The 22,417-nt window shown below is 63.5% G+C and overlaps 5 protein-coding genes across 6 annotated transcripts; 4 read left to right on the top strand and 1 right to left on the bottom strand.

Moving 5' to 3' along the window:
• Positions 1–47: 47 nt before the first annotated feature.
• Positions 48–6,943, top strand: CHLRE_06g266350v5 (uncharacterized protein). Its single transcript, XM_043062867.1, has 7 exons — positions 48–352; positions 678–2,519; positions 2,689–3,719; positions 3,892–4,299; positions 4,619–5,039; positions 5,364–5,650; positions 6,016–6,943. The coding sequence occupies exons 1-7, from the start codon at positions 268–270 to the stop codon at positions 6,268–6,270; spliced, it is 4,329 nt and encodes a 1,442-aa protein (XP_042923573.1). The 5' UTR covers positions 48–267; the 3' UTR covers positions 6,271–6,943.
• A 54-nt stretch (positions 6,944–6,997) lies between these two features.
• Positions 6,998–10,484, top strand: CHLRE_06g266300v5 (uncharacterized protein). Its single transcript, XM_043062866.1, has 5 exons — positions 6,998–7,450; positions 7,626–7,724; positions 7,996–8,520; positions 8,862–9,297; positions 9,533–10,484. Exons 1-4 carry the CDS (start codon positions 7,103–7,105, stop codon positions 9,291–9,293), a joined length of 1,404 nt encoding a protein of 467 aa, XP_042923572.1. The 5' UTR covers positions 6,998–7,102; the 3' UTR covers positions 9,294–9,297; positions 9,533–10,484.
• A 1-nt stretch (position 10,485) lies between these two features.
• Positions 10,486–15,437, bottom strand: CHLRE_06g266276v5 (uncharacterized protein). Its single transcript, XM_043062865.1, has 6 exons — positions 15,289–15,437; positions 13,483–13,653; positions 13,162–13,260; positions 12,910–12,965; positions 11,667–12,285; positions 10,486–11,481 (listed from the first exon to the last, which is right to left on the bottom strand). The coding sequence occupies exons 2-4, from the start codon at positions 13,651–13,653 to the stop codon at positions 12,942–12,944; spliced, it is 294 nt and encodes a 97-aa protein (XP_042923571.1). The 5' UTR covers positions 15,289–15,437; the 3' UTR covers positions 10,486–11,481; positions 11,667–12,285; positions 12,910–12,941.
• A 100-nt stretch (positions 15,438–15,537) lies between these two features.
• CHLRE_06g266250v5 (uncharacterized protein) lies at positions 15,538–18,660 on the top strand. Its single transcript, XM_043062864.1, has 4 exons — positions 15,538–15,962; positions 16,164–16,298; positions 16,439–16,765; positions 16,948–18,660. The coding sequence occupies exons 1-4, from the start codon at positions 15,729–15,731 to the stop codon at positions 17,548–17,550; spliced, it is 1,299 nt and encodes a 432-aa protein (XP_042923570.1). The 5' UTR covers positions 15,538–15,728; the 3' UTR covers positions 17,551–18,660.
• Positions 18,661–18,707: 47 nt separating this feature from the next.
• On the top strand, positions 18,708–21,557 carry CHLRE_06g266200v5 (uncharacterized protein). Of its 2 annotated transcripts, XM_043062862.1 has the most exons (3): positions 18,708–18,850; positions 19,063–19,560; positions 19,871–21,557. In XM_043062862.1, the coding sequence occupies exons 2-3, from the start codon at positions 19,333–19,335 to the stop codon at positions 20,630–20,632; spliced, it is 990 nt and encodes a 329-aa protein (XP_042923569.1). In that variant the 5' UTR covers positions 18,708–18,850; positions 19,063–19,332; the 3' UTR covers positions 20,633–21,557. The 2 variants fall into 2 exon arrangements, with proteins under 2 accessions (XP_042923569.1, XP_042923568.1); XM_043062863.1 differs by lacking the exon at positions 19,063–19,560.
• Positions 21,558–22,417: the final 860 nt, after the last annotated feature.

Here is a 22,417-nt window from a genome sequence, read left to right as displayed (position 1 = left end):
TCGCAATTGTAACTTGCATCACCAAACTTGGCATTGCACTCTTTTCCCAAAGCCGAGTAGCTCAACGATATCCCCACAGGTACTGACTCACAGACATGTAGAGCTATCCGGCTGAGGCCCAACAACGCATCACCACGAAAGGCCATCTTCCTCTGCTTCGATGCGCATTGCCTGATAGTGCAACCGCACTATGGGCAGCTATGAATGCAGTATGTGGCGATTGCACTCAGCGTCTAGGATTCGCGGCTGACCTGTCTGAGGGGCCCCATGGCTTCCCAGTGCGAATGCTGTCCAAAACAGGCCTTGTTCCGCTGCGGCAAGTGCAAGTCTGCCCGCTACTGCAGCCGTGAATGTGAGCGTTGTGGGTTGAAGCGGCGCTGGGGCGAGCAGGACGCACTGTGGCCTGTAGGCACGCTGGCCCTGGCTCTGGCCCCACCGTTGGTTACTCCTCGCTGGGAGCTTCGGACTCAGCTTGTCCCCACCTAACTTAGTGGTGGTCATGGTCTCAAGGAAAGATGCATGATTACTCGATGGAGGAGCCGGCGAGGGTTGCTGTGTGGCCGTGAACCCGCGTGGCGTGTCGCTCCGCTGGCCCGCGTGCTATGGCATTCACTTAGCTTCCGCTTCCGCTGCTGCCTAACAAAGCCCTGACATTCAACCCTTCTACACATGCACAGGCCAAAAGGACCATTGGGCGCACCACAAAACCCAATGCGCGGCTTTGGCGGCGGCGACGAAACAGGCAGTATCGGCAGCGGGTGCAGCCGCGCAGGGCGCGGGCAGCTCCAGCTCTACATCCCCTGCCCCGGGGCTGACACCGCATCCACCCCTTCAGCCGCAGCCGCCGCAAACACCACAGCCACCATCTGCTCAGCCGCCAGCTGAACGCGCAGGGGCGGGCGGTCCAGGGCCAGGTTTAGTGTCCGGCGGGCCCCGCATAAACCCACGGCTTGCTCGCCTGCTCGGCGACGCCCCGCCTCTGCTGCAGCCGGACCCGCCTGTACCCAATGCGCCCCCAGCTCTGGGCTCAGCGGTGGCAGCCGCAACAGCAGCAACAGCCACAACATCTGTCGACGCCACTGCTGCGCCGGTGGCTGCAGCCGCTGGGGAGCCGGCAGTGGTCCCACGCCCGCCGCTGCTTCCGCAGCCGCCGTCGGAGCGGCCCTCGCTGGGCGGCAGCGGCGCCGGCGGCGCAGGCGCGATGGCTCGGGGGCGGCCCACGCCTCACCTGCGCCAGGGGGCAGGCGCACCGCCACACGGCGGCGGTCTGGTGGCGGCGGGCAGCAGCATACTGGACCAATTGGCGCCCGCAGCACCCACAGCACCGGCAGCGCCAACAGCGCCGGCAACGCCAACACCTGCTGCGCAGCCTGCGCGAGCAACCGCACCACCACCACCACCACCAGCAACACCAGCAGCAGCAGCACCACCACCAGCAGCAACAGCTCCAACAGCAACATCAGCACCTGTTGTCAAGGGCCCAGGCATGGAGTCCTGGCCCTGGGCGCAGGTGTTCGGCGGCACCACCACCACCACAACCACCAGCGGCAGCAGCGGCCTGGGCTCGCTGCCGCACGAGTGCCTGATGGAGGTGCTGAAGGCACTGCCAGCCCGCAGCCTGGCCACGGCCAGCGCCGTGTGCCGCGCCTGGCGCCGCGCTTCGCGCGAGCCCTGGCTATGGGTGCGGCAGCTGTGCGCCGCCGGCTACCCGCTGCCATACGCAGCCTACGTGGCCGCCACCGCCACGGCCGCAAGGGGCGCTGGTGTAGATGGCACGGCGCTGCAGCATCAGCAGCAGGCTCAGTCGACGGGAACGGCAGGCGAGGAGGGCGGCGAGCCCGAGAGTCCAGGACGTGGCGCCGGCCTGGGCGCGCGGGCAGTGGCGGGCGTGCGCGGCATTCGGGCGGTGAAGGCGGTGCGTGCGGCGGGCGTCGCGGGCAGCCACGAAGACTTCCTCGGCGGCCTGCGGTCAGGCTTCCTGGACCGCCTGCAGGCGCAAGCACAGGACTCTCCTCAGCAGGGCGCAGGCGCAGGCGGCGGCGCGACCGGAAGCGGTGGCGCGGCGCTGCACATGCCCCGACCGCCGCCGGGCAAGCCGCCGGGCGCAGCTGCCTCCTCCGCCACCTGCTCCGCAGCTTCCACAACTGCCGGGGGCTCCAGAGCGGCGCTGCTGCAGCCGGCCCTGGACCTGAAGGCGATGCTGGGCCGCAACCGGCGGCTCGAGTCAAACTGGGCCAGCGGCCGTTACGCCGAAAGCCAGCTGCGCGAGCACAGCAGCAATGTGGAGTGCCTGGCCTTCCAGTGGGTGGAGCCCTGGGGCCCGGTGCTGTGCAGCGCCGCCTGGGATGGCAGCGTGCGTGTGTTCGCGCTGGGGCCGAGTGAGGTTGGAGGAGGTGGAGGAGGTGGAGGAGGGGTGGTGGCGGCTGCGCCGCCGCAGCAGGTGCGGGTGGTGCGGCGGTACCGCGGCCACACGGGCTGGGTGACATCCATGGCGGCGGGGCGGCACGTGGTGGTCACAGGTGAGTGGCTAGGGCTGTGGGGAGGAGGTGTGAGAGGAGCTGGAGGGTCTTGCGGCGGGCATGTGGGGGCCTCGCAGCGTCGCCAGATCCATGCGACCATGTCCTTGAACCGCTGCGCCGCCTCAGCCCCTCGCGCCCTCACACACGCCCCCGCCCTCACACCGCGCAGCCTCCACGGACCGGCGGGTGGCGGCGTGGCGCTACTCCAGCGAGGCCGAGTCTCCCGCCGCGCTGCTGGACCACCCTGCAGAAGTGACCAACGTGCGCTTCGCCTACGCGCCCAACGCGCCAGCGCCCACGTCCCAACACCCCGCGCCGCAGCTGGTGCCGCTCTCCACGCTAGCGCGCAACCAGCACGGCGCCGGCCCACAGCAGCCCAACACCGAAAGCGACGGCGGCACAGGCAACAGCCCTCTGAGGCAAACATCTGACCCTGTTCAGCAGCAGCTGCAGCCCTGGAGTGGCAATGACAGTAGCTTTGGCAGGGGCGGCGGCACAAGCACGGCGCTTTTCAACGCTGGAGGCGCCGCTGCTACTGCCATGATCCCGCCGCACGATGCGCCGTACGATCCGGCTTGGGAGGACTGGGTTGTCACGGGCTGCGTGGACGGCTGCATCCGGCTGTGGCACGTGCCCAGCCGCACACTGCTCCGGGCCATGTCGGGTCACAGCGACGTGGTGTGGAGCTGCCACCCGCTCACGGGCAGCAGCGTGCTTGTCAGCTCAAGCAGGGACGGCAGCACCAAGCTGTGGCAGCTGCCGGCCTTCGCCGCGGCGCAGGACGCAGTTGCCGGGAGGCAGGCAGCAGAGCACGGAGGAGGAGGAGGAGCGCTTGTAGCAGGACCGCGCGCGGCGGGCGCAGGGGACGGAGCAGCATTGGGCGGTGAAGGACAGGGGCAGGGGCAAGGGCAGGTGGCGGCACCAGGCGCGGCAGGCGAAGCGGCGGACGGAGCTGGCGCGCGGGCGCCGACGCAGGTGGTGGAGGCGATGGCGACACTGTGCGGGCACAGCTCTCCGGTGTTGTGTATGGACGTGACCCGAGTGCCTGCGGGTGTGTTGCCGCCGCCCGCGCCGCCCCGTGCAGCGGGCGCACCGCCGTCTCCGCATCTGGCAGGCCCGGGGCCGGGCGGGCAGCCAGCGCCGCCTCCCGCGGGCGGGGTTGTGAATGCGCCTAACAACGCCAGCGCGAGGCCCGATGAGGTAAGGTTGGTTGTAATTCAGCCTTGCGCGCACGCCCTCTCCCTGGTTGGTATGGTTCCCGGTTGCGGTTTGACACCGACCATGCAGGCATTCTGCTCCTGTGCTCGGCTGGGCCCACGTCTGTGACACCCACACGCCACGGCCATTGCTGTTTGTGTATGTGGCTGCGCAGGTGCTGGCCGCGCATGTGGACCTGCTCTCGTCCCTGGTGCACCTGCTCAACACCAGTCTGGTGGAGCCGCCCGCGCCCGCATCCCAGGTTCCAATGGCTTCAGCAGCAACCCCGGAGGCGCCTGCAGGAGCAGGCACACCGGCAGCGGCAGCCAGCCTACCAGCAGCAGGAGGGCGGCCTGGGGCCGCGGGCTCCTCACGTACGTCGCCGGACGCACGGCTCGATGCCAACGGCGACCCGATTGATGGCCTGGGTAGCGTGACAAGGGCGAACAAGGCGGCGGCGGCCGCGGCCGCGGCGGCTGCGGCGCTGCCGGTGTGGCTGGTGGCGACGGGGGGCGCGGACGGCGTGGTGCGTGTGTGGAACCTGGCGTCTGCGTCCGTGCTGAGCACCCTCAAGGGCCACACGGTGAGCGGCGGGTCTGTTGGCAGCGAGTTGCATGGCGTTATAAGATTGTGGTAAAGATGGTTGTGGTGGTGGCACTGGGGGAAAGGGCATCTGGGGCCAGGCGTCCGCCACTGCGAACGCCCCACTGACTTAATGCTTTCGTAAGGCTTGGGGCTTTTATGCTTTTGTGAACCTGCGGGCCTAGATGCTTTCCCAAACCTACTGGCTGCTGCTCACCTGCTGTGCACGCCCACCCAACAGTCCCCGCTTGTTCCCTGCTCTTGCTGCTCTTTGCCTGTTCCCTCTCCCTTCACCTCGCAACCCGCTCTTGTGGTCGCAGGTGGGTGTGCTGTCCGTCAAGTTCGGCTACCTGCCCCGCGCCGCCGCCGCCGCCTGTGATGATCAGCTGCTGCCGCCAGACCTAGACGTCAGTGCGGCGGTGCCGCCGCCAGTCGCCGCCGCCGCCGGCAAGGCGCTGCCGCCAGGGCAGTACGGCCTCGGGCTGGCGGCGCCGCCGTCGCTGATGTCGCCGTTATTACCAGACGCCAGTGCGAATACCGCGTGCGCAGCGCTGCTGCCCAAGCGGGCCGCTGCCGGCGGCAGCGTCGATGCAGCACAGTTAGGCAGGCGTCGGCGACGCGGCGCAGTGCTGCCGCCCTCTCAGCGGCTGGTGCTGGTGACGGGCAGCGTTCGGGAGGTGCGGGTGTGGGACGCGCTGAGCGGAGTAGCGCTGGTGGCGCTAGAGGACCACAGTGGGCCGGGTGAGTGGCGGCGCTTCTTGCATGCGGTGATGGGGATGCAGGGACACTGGGGTTTCTTGTTCACCGTATGCTGTGCGACGTGCCGAGTCATTAGCAACGGGGTGCTACCGAGTCCCGGTTTCAACGGCCTGATGCCGCCGCGCTTGGGCAGCCTGGCGGCCCTTCCCCCCCAGCCCTATGGTCCGCACCCCATGTCTTCGGAGCGGGGGTTCTGGATCTGGGTTTGGGAACTGACCTGGGTCCAGACACAAGGACCCACATCATCCCATACGCACCCAGCCTTAGTCCCCCATGCAACCTGCTGTCCCCTGCCGCCAATTACAGTGACCACCATCAGCCTGGTCCACGGCGCCTTAGTCACGCTGGCCATGGGGGACGGACTCATCGTGTACAAGTGCAACGGCCTCGACACGCCACCCACAGCCCCAGCAGGGTCCTCCACCTCCTCCGCCTCCAGCACCACTGGTTTGCCGGAGCAGGTGGGGCGTGGTGGAGGTGCCGGAGCGGCGGGGCTGCGGCCCGGCAGTGCCGGCCCGGGCGCGGCGGCTGCGCGGCTGCGGCAGGCGGTGGCGGCGCATCGGCGGCCGCTGGAACCCGTGATCTGCCTGCAGGTGCGTGTCGTGCCACCGTGCCTTTGTAGTTGCGGGCGCAAGGGGAACGAAACACGTGTGGACGGGATGTGGACGGCTGTGCAGAGCGCGCCGCTAGTTAGGGCACACGTAGCGTTCACACATATGTTCACGTACACTGCCGCAGACGCATCAGAACGCTCTATACCGCCCCAGTTCCCGACCCAGTTGGCATTACTCCCGCACCGCCCCTTCGTCGCGTGCCCCTCACCTCCAACCTCCACCACTCGCCTCTCTACCGCTCACCACTCACCACTTACCCCTCTACCGCTCATCACTCACCACTCACCCCTCCACCACCCCACCACTCACCACTCACCGCTGCACCCACCCCGCCCCTACCACAGGACGGCGTGCACCACAGCTTCGCCGCCGCGCTGGCGACGCACCTGGAGGGCCTGGCGGTGGGCAGCGGCACCGGCGACATCACGTATCTGGACTTCAGGCCGCGCGCCTCGCCGCTGCCCAGCCTCATTGCGGGCCGGCAGCAACAGCAGGCGGCGGCGCTGCGCGCGGCGGCGGCGGCAGCGGCGGCGGGGGCAGCGGCGCCAGGCCAGGAAGGCGGCGGCGGAGGCGGCTCGGCGTTCGTGCTGCGGTTCTGATTCATGTGAATGGGTGGGTACGGGGTGTGATGGACCGTAACGCGGCTCGACACTGTCAAGTAGTTCTGTCTTGCGGGTCAGGCGTGCGCGTGGTTGAGTCCGGTCGGGCTGGAGCGTGCGGGGAATACGTGTGGCATCCTTACCCGTGGCACCCCGTATGCTGTTTTTTTTGCTGTACACACCCGTATTCATCATTCATCATCCCTCGGTTACTTGCAGTCAGCAATGAAAACACCAGTTTTACAGTGTTGTGACCAGCGCTTGTGATTTGGGTTGCGGAATGGTTCTGGGTTCATCTGGGTCGGGCCACGGGTCAGGCCAACTACCGGAGGCAGGCCCAACTCCGCCTGACTTCTGCAATTGTCTATGGGCGTCCCGGTAGGTTGCTGACATGAGGTAGAAAGCAGAGACTGACAGCGTAGGCTGCGGTGCGGATGTTTCAGGGGCAGCTTCACAGGTTGACTTCCCACAGACAGGTTGACTCCAACAGACGACGGTGGGTCGGGCCACGCCCTCACCGGTGATACGCGTAAGGGCATCTGTGTTGCGGCACGAGTCACGACTGTTAAGCAGGACTGCCGTCGCGGGCCCAGGCGGTGAAAGCAGCGGCGGATGGCGCCGGGCGCCAGAAAGCGCGCGAAAGTGGGCCGATTCTGCGAACCACCCCCGACCATCCCGAAACCCCCCAAGCCCGGAAAACCTATAAAAGCGCTGTCCTCTCTGCTCAGACGTCACATACCTTCAAATCCTTCAGACGCCACACACTGTCCTACCAGCTCCTAGCAGCACCCTACACGCACGCACGAGCTCACGCGCTTATTAACAAGCGAAAATGGCCGCCGTCGCTCCCGCCCAAGCCCCCGCCGCCGCACCTCCCGCTCCTGGCCTCCAGCTGCTCGTGGAGGAGGTCAAGATACTCGTCAAGCCCTTCAAGGCCGCCGTGCGTCTGTTCCCCCGCGCGGAGGCCAGCGCCAAGCGTCTCGCCACCCGCACGGCCATTGACTGGGACGACGCGCAGCTGCTGCTGCAGTGCATTTATGACTACGTCCCGCACGCCGCGGAGGCCAGGAGCTTGGATCCTGTCACCGTGCAGCAGCTCACGGAGCTTGGCGATCGGCTCGAGAACACCGAGCTCGTCATCGCCAACGCTCCGGGGATATCACTAACCGAGCAGGAGCAGGTAGATGAGGCACCGTGGCGATATCTATAATTGCTGTTTGCTCTATAAGCGCCTGCGCACTGCGATAATGGTCCACACGGCGTACCCCGTATGTGTGCCCCTGCGTGCGTGTCCAGCTTCATTCCCTGCTGTCCTTACTTCTTTCCTTTGCTCGGAATCTCGGCCTGCCGCGCAGGCCCACCGCGAGAAGCTCAAGAGGGCACGCAGCAGCATCGAGGACGTGCTGGCGGACGCGTACAACGCCGGTGTGGACAACGACTGCCCCTTCAAGTCGGTGAGTCCCGTCGGCGAGGTTCTAGAGGCCCGTCCATCATCAGCTAGCGCCGGCGTGTGTAGCACGATGAGGCTCTCAGGGCAAAGCAGTACGCGTAGCGTCAGCTTAAGCCGGCATCGGGTGTGTCGGGGGCAAGTTCAGCTCAACTGCATGCCACGGCCTGACCTACCAGCATCGTCAGAAGTCCCGCCTAAGCCGGCCCTACACCGCTTTTCATTCATTGATGAGACCACCACTCCCCTTCCTTTCTTCCCATCCCGCACACCCTCAGTATGACGACATCATGGAGGCAATCAAGGTCGCCATGCCCCGTGTCCAGGCTGCCGCCGCTGCACAGGCGGCCCGGCGGGCCCTCACCACCGCACAGGCTGCCGCGCGGGCCTCAACCGCCGCCTCCGCCTCCACCGCCGCCTCCGCCTCCACCGCCGCCTCCGCCGCCGCCGCCGCGGCGGCGGCATCCTCATCCTCCGCCGCCGCCGCCGCCAGCAGCACCTCCTCCGCGACCAGGCCCAGCGGCGGCTGCGGCGGAGCGCCGCACAAGGCCGCCCGGCCAAGCATGCGCTGCGACGTCGGCGTGTACGACGCCACCAGCACCTCCACCGAGGAGGCAGCGCACTTCTGCGCTCAGACCATGCCGCTGGCTTACGTGCTGGCAGTCATCGCGGAGGGGGTGCTGGCGCTCCTGCCGCGTGCCATGCTCATGTCGGTGGAGGCCATGATGGGCGAGGACGGCGAGGAGCTGGACAGCATGATGGGCGAGATGCGCCTCTCTGTGGCGAGGCACCAGACCCAGCCGGTAAGCCGGGGCCAAGCGCTGTGCCTCTGGGTCCGTGGTCTTAGGGAATGAGGTGGGGACGGATGCGGGTCGGGTTATCAAGGTCCGCGTCTGGCACTTGAGGCAAGGCTGAGCCGAGGCTGGGCCGTAACAGCAGGTCCTGCGCTCTGCATGTGGGTCCGTGGTCGTGAGGGACGAGGGCATCGGCATATGGGTCGGTTTCATGCTGGGGCGTGGACATTGGGGCCGCGCGCCCCTTGTTGCTATGGCGGTTCCAGCCCACACACACATTGAGTGTTGCATGCCTCATGCTGACCCTGCGTCGTGCCTCCTGCTGCTGTACGCACGCACTTCTTGCGCAGGCCGCCGCCGCTGCAATCGTCGAGGCCGCCGCCACGAAGGCTGCCCTCTTCCGCCGCCTGAAGACTGCTGGCGACGACACCGACGCCACGGGCGTGACCACCAGCAACGCGAGCTGCCTGGTGAAGGTGGTGGAGTCGCCCCAGACGGTCAGGGAGCGGGTGAAGCTCAAGGGCACCAACCCGGACCTCGTGCTGGCGCCCGACCAGTACGTCACACTGCGCGTCCTCATCACGGAGCCACGTGATGACAAGAACCGTGGCAAATGCATTACCGTCAAGCTGAAGAGCCTGGACGTGCTCGACCGCGCCTTCGAGGGCGGCATCCGCGCGCGTTTCGGGAGCGCTTTCAACATGGCGCGTGACCTGCAGGACGGCCGGCCCGGCTCCGTCACCATTGCCAACGGCAAAATCAACATGCTCTCCGTCGACTGACCAGGTGCGGGGGTTGTGCAACGGTGGCCGCTTCGTCTTGGGAGCAGCACTGACAGCGCTTCACATGCGATTGCACCACAGATTCGCGCTCGTAGCAGCGGAACCGTATAAGAAGTCATATGATGTCTGTGAGCGTGCCTTTATCCCGCTATGGGGGTACGCCACTCCCACAACGCTGCACACTTGCACGCGCACTGTGCTGATGCGGTTGTTCTTGCAAATGCATCCGGCCCGCACAGGTGGCCAAGCTCGTTGGACGCAAAGGAGCGTGGCTGGCGCTGGCTGCCGCATGCTCGCCTGTTAGCGGGCATGGCGCCTCCGTGAGAGTGCGTGTTGTGTTTCGATGCTCTGGAGATTATGACTGGGAGAGCGCAGAGGGGAGAGCGCCACGGGCAGAGCGCAGTGGGTCCGTCGGGTGTTTGGGTGGGCTCTCACCGGTCGCTCCTGGTCCCACCTGCACACGCGACCTAGTACTAGCAGAATAGCAATGTTTGCACGCGCACGCCTTCTGGTCCCTTTAGAAACAGCTAGCGTTGGAGGCCAGCTGGTTTGGGCCGGAAGAAGTAAGGCAGCACTATATGCACAGCAGGGCCATGCATATGGACGGAAGGTGTGGCATCCTGATTTGACATGTCGAGCGCACGGACACGACAGTATGCGGCCGGTGTTTACTAGGCTACCCGGGAGAGTGGAACTTGTAGGCAGCAGCATGAGTAGTGCGGCCGTTCATTTGTGCAGTAGTGTGGACTGGGTTTGTCCGGGAGAGCGGCACCGTAGCGTCAAGACTATTGGCCCACGTTTCCCTTGTGTGAATGCGGGCTGGGCGGACTGGCGGACACGCCGTATGGCATTGTGAGGCTGTAGCTGTGTAGGATAGCGCGGCCGTTTGGCTTGGAACGCGAGTGCTTTTATCGAAGATGCTTTAAGGTAGCGAAATACGCATGACGCCAGCGTCGGAGCTAGCAGGCAAGGAGAGAAACCGGTCAGTAGCGCATGCGAGTCCACATAGGTACACACGTTACCTCCCAAACTGCCGATGGACGCTGCGGCTGATATAAGTCGCCGCTGGCAGACTGTGTGGAGGCATTCGGCTGCGCTGGCTAGGCTAACGGGGTCTGGCAGGCGGGGTGCCGGAATGCTTGTTGTTGGCCGCGGGGTCTGACAGGAGCCGCAGTGTAACGCAACACGGCATGAAGCGGGAACTGTTGCACCAATGTTTGGGTGGTGTGGGGCGTAAGAGCTACCCCTCTGGCTGACCGGACGGGAAAGCAACTATGAGCGATGGGATGAGGCATGGGACCTGCCTAACAAGCGACCGAGCCAACACGCCTAATTCTTGGGGTCGCACCAGGCAGAACAGTAAGCCTTACCACCGAGAACACAACACCTGCCCGAAGGACATCACCTGATTGATGCAACAAGGGGAAGCCTCATCCGTAGGCGTACGCAGCCGCCAGGCGCACAGGGCCGATGCCGCAGCGCCTCCACGACCTACCCCCGCAGCCCTTCCAGCGGTTGCGGCGCAAGACAGCGGAGGCGAGGGCGGCGCGTCTGCTGCGCCGCCTTCGCTAGGCTTTTCTAATGCCGAAGAGGGACATAGCTCAAGGGGGAAGGCTGGGCAAGATCGGGGAAGGGCGGGCGGGCAGGGAGAGAATGTCCCCGCATCACGCACGTAACGAACCCTCTCACCACAGAATGCATGAGAGGTCAAGGCAGGCCAGCCCAGTGCATACGCCCACTCCCACGCCCACTCCCACGCCTCAGCACCGCGTGCTCCACCTTCCTTCTTGCCGCCCGCCTCGCCCTCCGCTGGCTTCACTTGCGCTTCTAGCCCGCCCCTTCCTCCGCCAAGCTTTGCAGCTGTCCTACCACGGTACCACCAGCACTGGCACGTCCCACCGTGCTGCACCATATGTCCATGCCATCTCAAGTCCTCCGGCGCCTTCTGCCCGCCCCAAACATTCCGCCACCACCTCCTGCGGGCCCGCCTCCACCACCGCTGCCACCCGCACCAGCTGCTTACCAGCTGCCGCTGTCCGGGTTTCTTGGTTTGGGGCTGTGGGTACGGCGTTGGGAATACGCTGTGCCAGGAACAGGTTGCGACATCCACGGGCATTAGCTCTGCGGTCGCCTTCGGGCGCTCAATTGTGGACCCTTGTCTCCTGCAGGTGCGCTGCACCTCTGCGTGCTGCGGCGTTGTGGTGTGTGTATGTGTATGTGTGTGTGTGGTTAGGCAATGAAACGGAAACAAGGCCCTGCCCAAATGTATGTATGTGTACATGTGCGCGCGCGCGTGTGTGTGTGTGTGTGTGTGTGTGTGTGTGTGTGTGTGTGTGTGTGTGTGTGTTCAAGAGCACCACCACCCTGCCGCACCCTCCCTCCGTGCCCACCGGTCCTCTGTCTCCCCACGAACAACCCAACAATCTTCACTCCACAAACTACACAATCTCCGCTTTACAAGGGGCGCAATCAGTCAGCAACTGCTGAAGCCTAGCTACAGCCTCAACCAGCTGGGAGGGCAACAGGCCCAACCCTGCCACACATCGCTACCGACGCTACACGCCCGCACGCTGTGACCGTTACTGGGGGTAGTGAGAACTACCGGATCTGCTTTGCGTACATTGCGAAACCAGACCTGCTCTACCCGACAAAGGACCGCACAGCGTGTTCTCCAGTCTCTTGCACGCTCTCACTGCTGCACATCGGACCAATGCAGTTGCGACTGCTGCCCATTCCGCTCCCAGTCACCCTGCGCAGCGGTCTCGCTAGCTGGATGCACCAGCGCCTGGAGGGAATTGAGGTGCTTGATGTGGCGGGCCGTAGTGTAGTAGGACAACCGACAACAGACACATCTAGACGCCACCAGGGCATGCATGCAGCCAAGGGGGCTGACTGTTCATCCGCTAGGAACATCATCACTTGGCACCCAGGCGCGTGTGAGGCGGATAACTGAAGCCAAGAACTGCATTGCGTGATTGCGTGACAGGCTCACCTGCACCAGCAACCAGGTAAGAAGTGCCGGCACCAAAAGACGCGCGGAGGGTGAGATGAGCGTGAGCTGAGGGGAGCCTGCTTGGGTGGGCAGGGCGCGCGTTGAGGTATGTAGATAGGGCATGGCGTATCTCCAGGTGTCAGTAACAGGATCACGGTACAAGGGAAGGACGAGCACGGTCGTCATGGCAAGCGGCGGCGAACACGCCCAACTAACAAAGGTTGAGACATCTAGATCAGCCAGCAGGGGGGCGGGCACTTGCAGCGGCTTGCAAGTTGTTGGCCGTTACTGTCGGTTTGTGGCATAACGGGGCCTGTTCAGCGTGGGCCTGGTCAGATGCCTTGTGAACTCACTACTTGGCGGCTGTAAAACAAGAGTCAGGACCCAACATTTTTTATATGGATCGCTGCATCAGAGGCCCCAGAGGCACACTCACACCAGAAGCACTTACGGCGCACCACCGCCAGCAGTAGAGCATGTGTGCCAATATGTCGAGGCGGGGAGCTTGAGAAGGGAGCATTCGGGATGACGAGTGTATGCAGGGGGAGGGGTTATCACAGCCGAGCTCAGCCAAGAAAGACATGGAGCGTAAAGCCGGTTAGTGCCGCAATGGCTTCGCCTCACATGCAGTACACGAGAATGACCTGTTACCGTAGTCAGGGCGTGAGCCTTGCCGTGTACTGGAATTGGTTGTGCAGCAGTCAGAGGAGAGCAGATTGCGAGCAATGCGGAGCCATGCGACCGAGCCCATGTAATATTCAGGACATGGGAATTGTAAGGCTGTCACCCCCTCGTCCCCTGCCGCCCGGCCCGGCCTGCTGCCCCCCACGCTCTGTGGTCTTGGGTTTCATATTGGATTGACTCCCCCCACCCCACCTTCAGCACTGACCAGCCTGTCGCGCGCCCGGCTGGCGTCCTCCTGTGTGGCTCCAGCTCGTCATCGCCGCCGCACGCGCCGATCTTGCTGGTATTGACCTGGGTGGAGTTTGGGGTGGGGCGGGAGTGCGGAGATTGCAGGTGGTGGTGGGGCTGAAGCTGGCACTGTGCGCCCACCCCGTCCTTCAGGTCCTCCTGGTTGCCGCGTCCCAGCAGGGAAAGCAGGAGACCCATTCTAACACCCCCACTTCCCCAGTGCCAACCTCCCAACACCCCCAGTCCTCCCATCTCACACCCTCCAACCCTTCCATAGCCTCCCACCTGCACGTTCTTGCAAGCCAGCAGCCGCAGCGCAACCCCCAGCACCTCATCCGTACCACCCACCGCAGCCGCCGCCGCCCCACCCGCCGAGGCCCAAGCCGCTGCCCCTGCCGCCGCCGCCATTACCCTTCCAGTGAGCGGCAGCCACCCACCCAGCACCTCCGCCACCATCTTGGCGGAGGCGGCGAAGCGGTGCTCTCATGTGCCGCAGCAGGCTGGTGTAGATGACGTCGCGCTTGGGGATACAGATGTGTGGGTATGTGTGTATGGCTCAAGGGAAGAAAACACACAGGACTATGTATGCGATACGGTGCGAGGCGGGGAGGACGGAGGGCTGACGTGCAGGGCATGACAGTGGTTGTGTGTGCGGCTGAACTCCCGCCACTGCCTACCGGAAATCCTAGCCGCCATGCATCCCCGCGTCATAGGGCGCCCTCCCCCCCTCCCCCTCGCCCTCCCCCTCCCCCTGGGACTCATTCCGCTAGGCTTGGGCACATACCCCCCTTTGACGGCCAGCAGGCAGCTCAGCAGCGCGCCGTAGCGGGTGGTGTCGGCGGTGGGGACCAGGATGTCAAAGTAGCGCACCTCAGGGCGGAAGGCGTAGGCAGGCACCGCCGCGTCAGCACAAAACTCCTGTAAAGGGTTGAAGGGTTTCAACCGTTGGTTTTAGCGGACAACGAACAAAGAAACACACAGCACCTTGTTCACGGTGACCCCTGCACCCCCTCCTTCCCTCCTTCAGTCTTTCCTGTGCCCCCATACGCACTCTCGTTGCCAGTTGTGCGCCGAGGAATCCGTTTCCCTCCCTCCCTCCCTCCGTCCCTCCGTGCGTCCCTCCCTCCCTCCCTCCTTCTGTCCCTCCCTCCTTCCGTCCCTCCCTCCCTCCCTCCCTCCTTCCGTCCCTCCCTCCCTCCCTCCGTCCCTCCGTGCCTGCCTGCCTCCCTCCCTCCCTCCCTCCCTCCCTCCCTCCCTCCCTCCCTCCCTCCCTCCCTCCCTCCCTCCGTCCCTCCGTGCCTGCCTGCCTGCCTGCCTGCCTGCCTGCCTCGCCTCGCCTCGCCTCCCTCCCTCCCTCCCTCCCTCCCTCCCTCCCTGGTGGTTGGGCTGGGGGGCTTCGCCAGGGCCAGTGATGCAGGGTGTGGTTTCCGCCAGAGAGCGGCCCCTGCTGGTCCTTTTGAGGGGGCTTGGTTAGCTTGCTTTATGCGCCCTAAGCGCCTTGCTTTCCCTCTGTGTGGCCAGGGGCGTTGTTTGGTGGGCTTTTGTGGCGGGGTGGCCTTGTGTGTGTTTCTGGCCTTGGCAGGCGGTGTTTTTCCTGGCGTGTGTTTTGGTCTGGTGTGTACGTGTGGTGTGGTGTGAAGGAGGCAGTTGTGTCTGCCCCTCTGAGGCTCCGCCCTAGCCTGCTGGCTGCTAGGTGCTTTCTTTTGGTGGAGAAGGCGTGAGCCTTGTGTCTCCGTGTCTCTTTTGTCTTGACCAGGACTGGGGCCTTATCCCCTGCTGTGTCGGGCGTGCTTAGGGGTGAGCGTGTGGAACGCGCTCACCTAACACTAGGGCTTGTCAGCCCTCCCTCCCTCCCTCCCTCCCTCCCTCCCTCCCTCCCTCCCTCCCTCCCTCCCTCCCTGGGGCCTTATCCCCTGCTGTGTCGGGCGTGCCTAGGGGTGAGCGTGTGGAACGCGCTCACCCAACCCTAGGGCTTGTCAGCCCTAGTCATCAGTGGCTTCGCCACTACCAAGTGTAATTATTATTATTCCCTCCCTCCCTCCCTCCCTCCCTCCCTCCCTCCCTCCCTCCCTCCCTCCCTCCCTCCCCCACCTGCGGTCCCGGCGCCTGGGAACCTGTGACACTGCTTTTGGGCTTTCAGCTTTGTTGCCGTGTACAGTGTTCAGTGATACGCAACAGCGGAGGCTGCTCGTTAAAATGTGTTCTTCGGGTTCTCAGCTGACCGCACAAGCCCCAGTTGTTGGTGATAGCGAATGAGTTTAAAGCACAAATTATTTTACAGGGAAGTACGCCGGCAATTGCAGAGGGAGTTGTGCGAACCTGGCCCAGTTGCGCCTCATCGCACACCCATCGCATATTTACTTGCCTTGCGCCTTCTTTCTTGTTCTTGACAACATAGACAAAGAAGCCTCGCCCTAGGACTCGACTTTGCACACTGTCTTCAGTTTATCGCAGCGAGACGGCAGACTCGGTCAATCCCGAGCAGAGCAGTCTTCACGCACGTTTGCCACCTTTCCGACCGCCATTCAAAAATGTTGAGTCTTCCGAAGTCCACAAAAAGCTCGTTAGGACGTCTAGGTGTAGGCCTCGGCGTTGGCCTAGTGCTCGGCGTGGGAGTTATAGGTTTCCTGCGCCACCGCCGCAACCAGGCCGCAAAGCTCCTCCACCTGCAGCAAGAGCGGATTGTTACCTCAAGCGTCGCGGCTAAGTCGTCGCCGGCTCCGGACGCGTGCGCAAGCGACTGCGCCAGCGATGAAGCGCGACCGGTAAGCCGCTGGTCTTTGGTTTGCTTAACGTTTTGCACACTTGCGGGCTTTTGCATATGGCCCTGTGCAGCTCAACGCTTGAACCGTTCTGGCCATCGAGCAGTTATCGTTGCTGACGTTCGCAAAAGCAGAGAGCACAGAGCATCATTCTTTCACCACCGGATAGCTGAAACACCTTCCTCGTGTCCTTCGTATGTACAGGCGCCCTGTGCGCAGCCCGATGACTGCGTGCTCGCCGGGTCAGCCGCTGCTCTGGACGACTGTGCGGAGAGCCGGAGTAACAGCAGTGACAGTAGCGACAGTGACGGCGAGGCGCCGTCGCCTTCGGGCCGACAGGTAGGATCTGGCCGTTGGCTCGGCGCTCAAGCCACGAGGGGTTCTGTGCAAGCCGCCCAGCTTGCCTCCTCTGCAGTTATGTGACTATGTGTGCACCTTCATCCCCCTCATGCCCCTCACCACTTTCTTTGTCCTTGCAGAGCCTCGCCACGTTCCTGGCCCGCCTCGGCCTGGAGCGCTGCGAACCTGTGCAAGAGCTTGGAAGAGGTGGCTTCGGGCGCGTTCAAGCAGTGAACATCACGCTTCCCGGCGGCGGCGTCATCAAGGCCGTGCGCAAGGAGATCTTCCGCCGCACTGACGGCCTCTCGCGCACGGAGCTACTGCAGCAGGAGGTGGCGGGCACGCGCGCAGCAGCGGGCTGTGCCAGCGCCGTTCAGCTGCTGGGCTATACGGAGCCGCAGACGGATGACGATCCGCATGAGCTGCTGCTTTCCTACGTGCCGGGAATGACCCTGTCTGCCTACCTGGTAAGCGGGCATTGTTTGGGTGGTACCCTTCTTAGCACTTGCATGTTTGGCAGCTGCCAACGGCACGCAAGGGCGGGTGAACATCGGTCATTTGCTCAGTTCTGTCGAGCACCTGCCATATGCGCTCCGTTTTGTGCCATACTGACCGTGCTGCCCACGTCCTTGCCTTATCACCACATCAGGACCTGGTGCACCGCGCGGACGTGGTCAAGCGCTTCGTCGCCAAGAAAGGCAAGAAGGGCAAGAAGGGCAAGACTCTGATCCCCCGTACCAGTACCATTCTGTCAACTCCACTCCTCAAGCAGCTGGCCATCTCGGTGCTCACGGCGGTCAACGTCATGCACAACAACAACATGTGTCACGGTGATATCAAAAGTGACAACGTATACGTCAACACGGGCGACGCAGATGGCGTCATCCACTTTGTCCTTGGGGATTTCGGGAGTGCGGAGCCTACCGACAGCGAGGGCATGCTGATAAGTGGTGCGGTTGGGGGCTCCCGGGCGACAGCGGCACCCGAGCAGCGCGTGCACCTGGCCGGGGGCACGCCGGCGTGTGGACTGAGCCGCATGATTGACATGGCGTCGGTGGGGCTGCTGCTGGCGGAGGCAGCTCAGTTCCGCCCAATGCCAACACGGCTGTGGGCCTACTCGCTGTTTGAGGACGACCTGGACGAGTGGGTGCCCGAGGGCTGCCGCGACCTGTGCGCGCAGCTGCTGGCCCCCTCGCCCTCCGACCGCCCCAGCGCCAAAGAGGCGCTTGCGCACTGGTGGCTGAACGAGTAGAAGACGACGGATGCCTTGCAGCTTGGGCCGCTTGCAAGATCGAGGGACGTAGGCACGTGGACGTAGGGGTGGAGGACTTGATGCACGTTCAGGATTGGATGCTGTTTCGCAAGGCATTTCAATCCGACGCATGGTTTATAACCTTAGCTGTAGTTGCATTTACGGTACCGTATGCTGGTGTGGGTACAGGTGGTGAACGCGGGCACTGAACAAATGAACGAACTGAGGTGATGGGCAATGGCCGATGGGCTGTGAGAGGGCGTTGCGCCAGCACTGCTTTCGAACATGCACAGCCCACGTAGGCTGCGATGCGGTGTACGACTCTAATGTAGGGCGGTAAGACGGCTGCTTCGTGAGTGCAACTACGGTGATGAGCTTGGTGTGGCTGCATACTGGGCTGCATGTCAGGGTACGTGGAGACAGAGTGACACGGAAATGGCGAGATGGCGTTCGGTACTCCCCTTGACCTTGGACAGTATACGGGGTTGTACATGAATCATACCTTGCGGAGCGGCGAGCGTAACTTGAGAGTTAGTGCAGTCTATTGATAATGACGCGCTTAAAGAAACGCAACACTGACCGGGCTGCGTAAATCACGACGTAAGGTTCGGCACCACCCTTCACTCCCTGTCCTCGATTTGTGGGGATGCGGCATTCTCACGCCGTGTTACGGCAGCACTGCGATGGCAAAGAGGGCATGAGCCATGAGGGGTCGTGCTTCACAGCCAAGCGGGGCGAGGGGGCGCATAGGCGGATGACGGGCGTTGGCGGGTGGCGTGTCACAGGGTTTGCTGCACATGGATGCATTTGATGATGCCAATACTGCAGCGTTTGTGAATTGTTTCCCTAAAAGTATGCAGTTCTGACACCGCGCGACGAAAAGTCCCGTTGAAGTTAAGACGGGGAATACAAGGAGCATGTCATTTTGTTATAATAGGTAACCTGCTTAATTGGCAGGTTTACAAAGAAGGAACGTTTTCTGAGCGGGAGGGCTTGGCCGTGAAGACGAATAGCCCACGAAGCCGGAGAAGCCAAGGGAGACTCCTCAGCAGCCGCTAAAGCTCGGATTGTACCTTGGTGCACAGGTAAAAGATGTAACTACTTCAACACCTTCTTGCAGGACGCGTTGCGTGTTGCCGTGTCTCGACTGCCGTGTGCAACAAATGTTCGCCCCTCCCGCAGAATCCTACAAATACACTGCCCAGTCTTGCCCCGAAGCCACCTCATGTGGCTGCGAATGGGCAAGGCGCGGTTGCGGTGTTGCGAGCGCGGCCAGGTCTACCTGCACGGCCCCCAGCTGGTGAGGCCGACGACACGGAGGGGGTGGGGCCGCCCGCGCTCGACGTATCCGAGGCCTGTGTACGGTCACTAGCATGCGTAGCCAAAGCGCATGATTATAGGCATGTAAGGGGCTATGCTGACGTTGCAAGCACTGGGTGTGTCGGCTGGTGGCGGCGTGGCGCTACTCCAGCGAGGCCGAGTCTCCCGCCGTGCTGCTAGACCACCCTGCAGAAGTGACCAACGTGCGCTTCGCCTACGCGCCCAACGCGCCAGCGCCCACGTTCCAACACCCCGCGCCGCAGCTGGTGCCTCTCTCCACGCTAGCGCGCAACCAGCACGGCGCCGGCCCACAGCAGCCCAACACCGAAAGCGGCGGCGGCACAGACAACAGCCCTGCGAGGCAAAGCCATTCATCTGACCCTGTTGAGCAGCAGCTGCAGCCCTGGAGCAGCCATAACAGTAGCTTTGGCAGGGGCGGCGGCACAAGCACGGCGCTTTTCAATGCCGGAGGCGCCCGCTGCTACTGCCGTGATCCCGCCGCACGATGCGCCGTACGATCCGGCTGGGGAGGACTGGGTTGTCACGGGCTGCGTGGACGGCTGCATCCGGCTTTGGCACGTGCCCAGCCGCACACTGCTCCGGGCCATGTCGGGTCACAGGGACGTGGTGTGGTCAGCCGCTGAAGCTGAGGTCAAGCCGCAGCCAAAGCACATCATGCCTAGCATCTGGGTTCGTGGTCTTAGGGGAGGAGGGGATTGGGGTTGGGTTGCGTTATTTGGGCTGGGGCACAGGCAGGGGATAGATGGGGTGGGGATGGGGTGGGGTGGGGTTGGGTTGGGTGTAATTGGGCTGAAGCATGGGTAGGGGGCGGTGAGGAGATGTGGGTTGGATCAGGTTTGGGCTCGCTGGGGCACGGGTTGGGAGTGGGGTAGAAGGAATCTGGATGGGGTGGGTACGGGTAGATAGAAGGCCATGCCGCCGCCGTGTCGCATGCTTCTCGCTCGTACCCATGTCTTGCCTCATGCTGCTACTTGCGCAGGCCGCCGCCATGCAGGACGCGGCCGACGATGCAGTGGAGGAGGGCATCCGCAAGCAGCTGACCAGCAGCACCGCCGCCGACAAGCTGGACTCCACCGGGCTCAACCTCAAGTCCGCCTGGTGCGCCTTCACGATGGCGACACCGCCTCTCGAGGCCATGGACTTCATCAAGCTGAAGATCCGCCCGCCGGGCAAGCCCGAGTTCGTGTTGGACCCCGACCGATCCATCGACCTGAAGGTGTATTTCTTCGGCGACGGAGACGACGGTCAGACAACCACTGTCGCGCTCCCATCCCTCGAACCCCTGAACCGCGCCTTCGAGGGTGGGCTCACTGCGCACTATCGTGATGCGGCCGAGCTGGCGCTGGGCCTGACGGCGGTCCGCAAGGGCTATATCAGCATGAACTCGGGCGAGGTCACGGCAATCTCGTCCACCCCTCCGCCGACACCCCTTCCGCTGGTCACCGACGCTGCGGCCGCCGCAAGCGGTAGCACCAGCGGCGTTGGCACCCGCCGCACCATCAGCAGCAGTGGCGGTGGCGCCAGCGGCAGCTCCAACGGCGAAGGCGCCCACGACACCTGCAGCAGCAGTGGCGGTGGCGCCAGCGGCAGCAGCAGTGGCGGTGGCGCCAGTGCCAGCAGCAGTGGCGGTGGCGGCTCCAGCGTTGGCGGAACCCCTCCCATGCTGGTACCCAACGTGGACGACCCAACACTGGCGGCTGAAATCATGCCTGTCGGTCAGAAAAGCGTAGCGGACGCCTGACCACCACCGGTGGACAATTTTGTCGCAAGTTAAATGCTTTTGTCGAGGGCTGGGAAGGTGCGCTGCTTCCCAGCAGTACCCTGCGCCGCCGTATGAGACGTCGGCGGTATCTATTTTCTCACGCCACTGGTTCGCTTGATAGGTCTAGGCGGGTAAGATAGCAGGCAGGGTTGCGCCCTGAGCGGGTGGTGCAGATACAGGCCTGCAGCCGTGGCAGAGGCTGTCTCACTCAACCCTGCTGCCGCCCTGAGATGAATGCAAGTACGTACGGTGTAAGGCAAGCAGTAGACTGCCTTCGGCGTACCCTTTAATGAGGTGCCGAGCGCGGTCTGCGGTCGCGGGGCTGCTTGAGTCTACAGATAAGCTTGAAGGCGGTCACTGCGGCTGCGGTTGAGCAGGACAGAAACAGTAGTCGGTGACGCCGATGGGAAACCGAAACACAAGCGCAGGAAGCAGTCGAGCGAGGAACCCGATAGCTAGCAAAGAAGAAGGGGAGGCTGGAGAGATGCCCAGCATGCGCATGAGCACGGCTGCTCGTTTTGGGCACGGGGTGCGAGGTTACTGCTGCACAGGGTGTATGAGTCGATTGTGGACATATGGTGGGCTTGCAGGCACCCCCGCATGGTACGGGCCCATGTGCGTGGGATGTAGCTAGTAGGGGAGGCTGACTGTTAGTTGCTTTGCCTAGGGTTTAAGGGGCTGAGATAGGGTAAGGAGACGACTGCCACGCGTGAGCTGCTAAGATAGAGGTGCCGGTTGGTTTCTTGACGACTTGACAGTCCTCATGTGAAGAGCGCGGCTTTCCCTGTGGCTTGTGGGCGTGAGTTTTGTTGCTCAACAGAGTCCATGCGAGTAGTAATGAAAGGCTGCTGGGCGTGCCGTGCTGTGGTGCACGGGTCTTTAGCCATTAAGTTCATTGGTCTGATCCGCTTGCTCTTGCTCTAAGTCCGAGCGCACACTTACTTGGAGCCAGGCTAATGGGCGCGTTCATCCGCAGCGTAGGGGCAAAAGTCAGCACTATAGCTCTCAAGAGCCAAACTTCCATGGGGCATTCGCCAGCGGTATAGGTGTCAGCATCAAGCAACAAAACTTCAACCACCGACAGGGCTATACACCGTGGCTATACACCCATGGGTAGCCTACGCATCAAGGCCTCTGAGCTTAGCCCACCGAGTGCCCATGGAAATGATGCCTGGCATCGCTGGGCGGGGGCCGCTCATTTCTGCCATACAGTGTGTTTGGATGTTACTCCGTCTCTCGCCTCCGCCTTGCTCACCCGTGCTCACCAAGACCGCCAACCCCGCCACCTCCGCCGTCATCGTCCTGAAACGCAGTTCCTCCGCCATGGACTCCCGTCATGCATCACATGCCTCTCAACTGGTCCCTCGCAGCTGGCGCCCCACCCTGTCATCTGCTGCCTGTAACCCGAACGACGCCTCTGTATACCTGCCACCCTCTCCATCCGTCCCCCATCGCCTTCGACATCTACTTTGACGCGCGCTTTCTGCCCCCACGTCCTCCCCACATTTCGGGTCGCCCGGTCACCCACGCCCAACATGGTCAACGCCACCCTTGCCCAATGACGACCGCCCGCAACGCAATCTAGCCGGGGTGCAAATGTCCATATATATGGCAGGTACTGTTGCCTGGCTATCCGGCGCCCAGAGCGTAATGATGTGGCGGGGAAACCCTCCGGGGAAACCCTCCGTGTGGCGGGGAAACCGTGCGGGGAAACCTTCCACCATGCATCTTGTGAAGTCTCTGGCTAGCTAGCCAACTAGTCCC

The sequence above is a fragment of the Chlamydomonas reinhardtii genome, chromosome 6 (assembly GCF_000002595.2).
Source record: "Chlamydomonas reinhardtii strain CC-503 cw92 mt+ chromosome 6, whole genome shotgun sequence".
Lineage (NCBI taxonomy): Eukaryota > Viridiplantae > Chlorophyta > Chlorophyceae > Chlamydomonadales > Chlamydomonadaceae > Chlamydomonas > Chlamydomonas reinhardtii.
This window is presented reverse-complemented; position numbering and strand designations above follow the sequence as displayed.

Coding starts and splice junctions, on each gene's coding strand:
- CHLRE_06g266350v5 (XM_043062867.1), top strand. CDS start 268: ATGGCTTCCCAGTGCGAATGCTGTCCAAAACAGGCCTTGTTCCGCTGC. Junction 2,520..2,688: donor GCGGCACGTGGTGGTCACAG/GTGAGTGGCTAG, acceptor CACACCGCGCAG/CCTCCACGGACCGGCGGGTG. Junction 5,651..6,015: donor AACCCGTGATCTGCCTGCAG/GTGCGTGTCGTG, acceptor CCCCTACCACAG/GACGGCGTGCACCACAGCTT.
- CHLRE_06g266300v5 (XM_043062866.1), top strand. CDS start 7,103: ATGGCCGCCGTCGCTCCCGCCCAAGCCCCCGCCGCCGCACCTCCCGCT. Junction 7,451..7,625: donor CACTAACCGAGCAGGAGCAG/GTAGATGAGGCA, acceptor CCTGCCGCGCAG/GCCCACCGCGAGAAGCTCAA. Junction 8,521..8,861: donor CGAGGCACCAGACCCAGCCG/GTAAGCCGGGGC, acceptor CTTCTTGCGCAG/GCCGCCGCCGCTGCAATCGT.
- CHLRE_06g266276v5 (XM_043062865.1), bottom strand. CDS start 13,653: ATGGTGGCGGAGGTGCTGGGTGGGTGGCTGCCGCTCACTGGAAGGGTA. Junction 13,261..13,482: donor TGGCTTGCAAGAACGTGCAG/GTGGGAGGCTAT, acceptor AACTCCACCCAG/GTCAATACCAGCAAGATCGG. Junction 12,966..13,161: donor CAGGCTGGTCAGTGCTGAAG/GTGGGGTGGGGG, acceptor AACCAATTCCAG/TACACGGCAAGGCTCACGCC.
- CHLRE_06g266250v5 (XM_043062864.1), top strand. CDS start 15,729: ATGTTGAGTCTTCCGAAGTCCACAAAAAGCTCGTTAGGACGTCTAGGT. Junction 16,299..16,438: donor CGTCGCCTTCGGGCCGACAG/GTAGGATCTGGC, acceptor TTGTCCTTGCAG/AGCCTCGCCACGTTCCTGGC. Junction 16,766..16,947: donor TGACCCTGTCTGCCTACCTG/GTAAGCGGGCAT, acceptor TCACCACATCAG/GACCTGGTGCACCGCGCGGA.
- CHLRE_06g266200v5 (XM_043062862.1), top strand. CDS start 19,333: ATGCCGGAGGCGCCCGCTGCTACTGCCGTGATCCCGCCGCACGATGCG. Junction 19,561..19,870: donor ACATCATGCCTAGCATCTGG/GTTCGTGGTCTT, acceptor CTACTTGCGCAG/GCCGCCGCCATGCAGGACGC.